Here is a 2,195-nt window from a genome sequence, read left to right as displayed (position 1 = left end):
AGCGTCCTCCGGTTCCACCTCTTTCACCTTCAGCCCTTGGGGCAGCACGCGGAAGCGGCTCCAGCCGCCGTGGATCGTCCGGCCGTCCTTGGTCCACATGGTCAGTGGCGGCGGGTCCCCCTCCACGGGGCACTGCAGCCGAACCGTGCGGCCCAGCCGGGCCCCCTGCCTCGGGACCACCTTGTCCGCCATCCTCGGGGGCCCTGCGGGGGTCAGAGGGCTCTGTCAGGGAGGAGGGGACTGGCAGCGGGCCGGGCAGGGCAAAGGCAGTGGTGGGACTAGGAGGTGGCGGTAGGGCTGTCCCTGCCGGGAGCCCACCCAGGACCCCATGCAGAGACTCCTGCCTGCCCCCCCAGACCACGGGGGCCCCTGCGCGCTCTCGCACAGGAGCCGGAACACAGTCGGGAGGACCGGCTCACCCAGGACTCATGTGCACAGACCAGTAAGGACAGCCCCTCACGGACAGGGTGTGCACACGCGAGTGTCTCTGCATCTGTGCCCGTGTGTGCCTGGGCTACACTGAACCAGATCTGTCTGCCCGGACAAGAGCCTCCCTGCTGCCAGCCAGGCCACACCAGGTCACCAAGGCCTTGGGGTCAGAGGGCAAGCAGCTGGGCACTCCAGCTATGGGTGACCACTCTCTCCCGTGGGAGAAGGCAGAGTCCTGAGCTGAGGCCATGGTGCCCTTGACTGTCCCTGATCCCCCCGGCCTGGGTCCAGCTTCAGTTCCTCCAGGGTCAAGTGTGGGCACAATGGGGGTGATCAGGTCTAGACGGCAACAGGAGACGGCTCGGGGGAAGGACACCGCGGACACCACAAGGCTACGGAGCTGCCTCCAAGGGGACCCTCAGCCCCGCCGTGCCTGTGGCCCGGAGCCGGGGCCCATGTGCAGCTCCAGCACCACGGGAAGACCACGGGGGCTTCCGGCCTCTCTCGTGGGCAGCCACCCGCTGTCCCTCCAGACCAGGAGAGGCAGCCGTGGGCACTCAGCTGCCCTTCTCAGGGGCTTGGCCGGGCTGGGCTCCCGGGACTCCAGCCACCAGCCACTGGAAGGTGCCTCCCCCCCTCGAGGCCGCCACTCAGGCCAGGAGGGCCGCGTCCTGGTGTTCTGACTGCGCGGAGGTGCCGGCCTGGCGCGGCTGCTCTGAGACGCTATCGTTCGGGGCCCAGGGCCGGCATGTGTTTTCAATAACCAGCTGGTGTTTCTTCAACACGCAGCTGCCAGCTGGTTCCACCGCTGCTTTGCAACCAGAGTGCTCCTGTGGGTCCCCCAGACGCTGCGGCTCCCAGGGCCCTTGCAGGGTGTGGACCCCCGTCGCCCCTGCCTGGGGTGCCAAGGGAGGGTGGTGGCTGTGCCCCTGGGGATGGACGAGCTGACGGCCCCGGGCTCAGCTTCTCTGGGGCCCCAAGTGGGGAGGGGCTCCCGAGGCTCTGCTTCCAGGGGACCGGGGTGTGAGCGACAGAGATCCTATTCGGGGGGCCGCACCCCCCTCAGGCAGTTAGTTGCCCCAGCCAGCCAGCCCTCATGCTTCCCCTGACCACCTCTCCCTAATGACTTGGCAGTCTACAGGGCCCGCCCCCAGGCACCCACTCAGCTCACAGTGCGGGGGGGCATCGGAGGCCCCAGACAAGTGGACCCCAGGAGGACCCAACCAGGCTGCCCAGGGTCCAGCCTCATTCCCAGGCAGACCCTGTCCACCACCTGTCACTGCCTGAAATTCCACCATCCCCAGGGGCCTCCAAGGCTGCAGGACAAAGAGGGTGCCCCCAGACTGCACCCGGTCCCCCAGGCTGACACCTGGACACAAGGATCATACACGTGGACCCACACGTGTCCACACAGACACACGTGTATGCGAAGCCTCCCCCTTGGGGCTCTGCCTGTCCCGACCGCAACCTGCAGGCACCACTGGGCCCTCGCCAACACCCCCAGACCCTGAGCAGCCTGCCTCAGTGGCAAAGAAGGGGCCGGCCCAACCATGCGGGCCCTCCCCATCCCCCAGAAGGAGGCCTTCAGAAGAGGGAGTGGGGCAACCGCGGGTGGTGCGGACGCTGCCCGGGGTCACTGCAGAGAGGAGGGACGGGGCCCAGTGACCGCCAGATGGGCCGGAAGTGTGGCCCCGCAAGCCAGCCTGAGCGGAGGAGGACGAGGCAGTGCCCACGGAGGCCTGCGGGGGCAGCCGCATCCCAAAGAA

General features: G+C 68.2%; 1 protein-coding gene across 1 annotated transcript in view; it reads right to left on the bottom strand.

Annotated features, from left to right (window-relative positions):
• The window catches only part of FGFRL1 (fibroblast growth factor receptor-like 1), a 3,024-nt gene extending 2,820 nt beyond the window's left edge, over positions 1–204 (bottom strand). The window contains exon 1 of the mRNA XM_010841266.1: positions 4–204. Coding sequence (XP_010839568.1) covers positions 4–192 — 189 coding nt within the window. The 5' untranslated portion in view covers positions 193–204. The remainder of the gene's footprint in view (positions 1–3) is intronic.
• Positions 205–2,195: the final 1,991 nt, after the last annotated feature.

This window comes from Bison bison, unplaced genomic scaffold (assembly GCF_000754665.1).
Source record: "Bison bison bison isolate TAMUID 2011002044 unplaced genomic scaffold, Bison_UMD1.0 scf7180017846983, whole genome shotgun sequence".
NCBI lineage: Eukaryota > Metazoa > Chordata > Mammalia > Artiodactyla > Bovidae > Bison > Bison bison.
The sequence above is the reverse complement of the archived record's forward strand: the minus strand, read 5'-3'. Positions and strand labels throughout refer to the sequence as shown.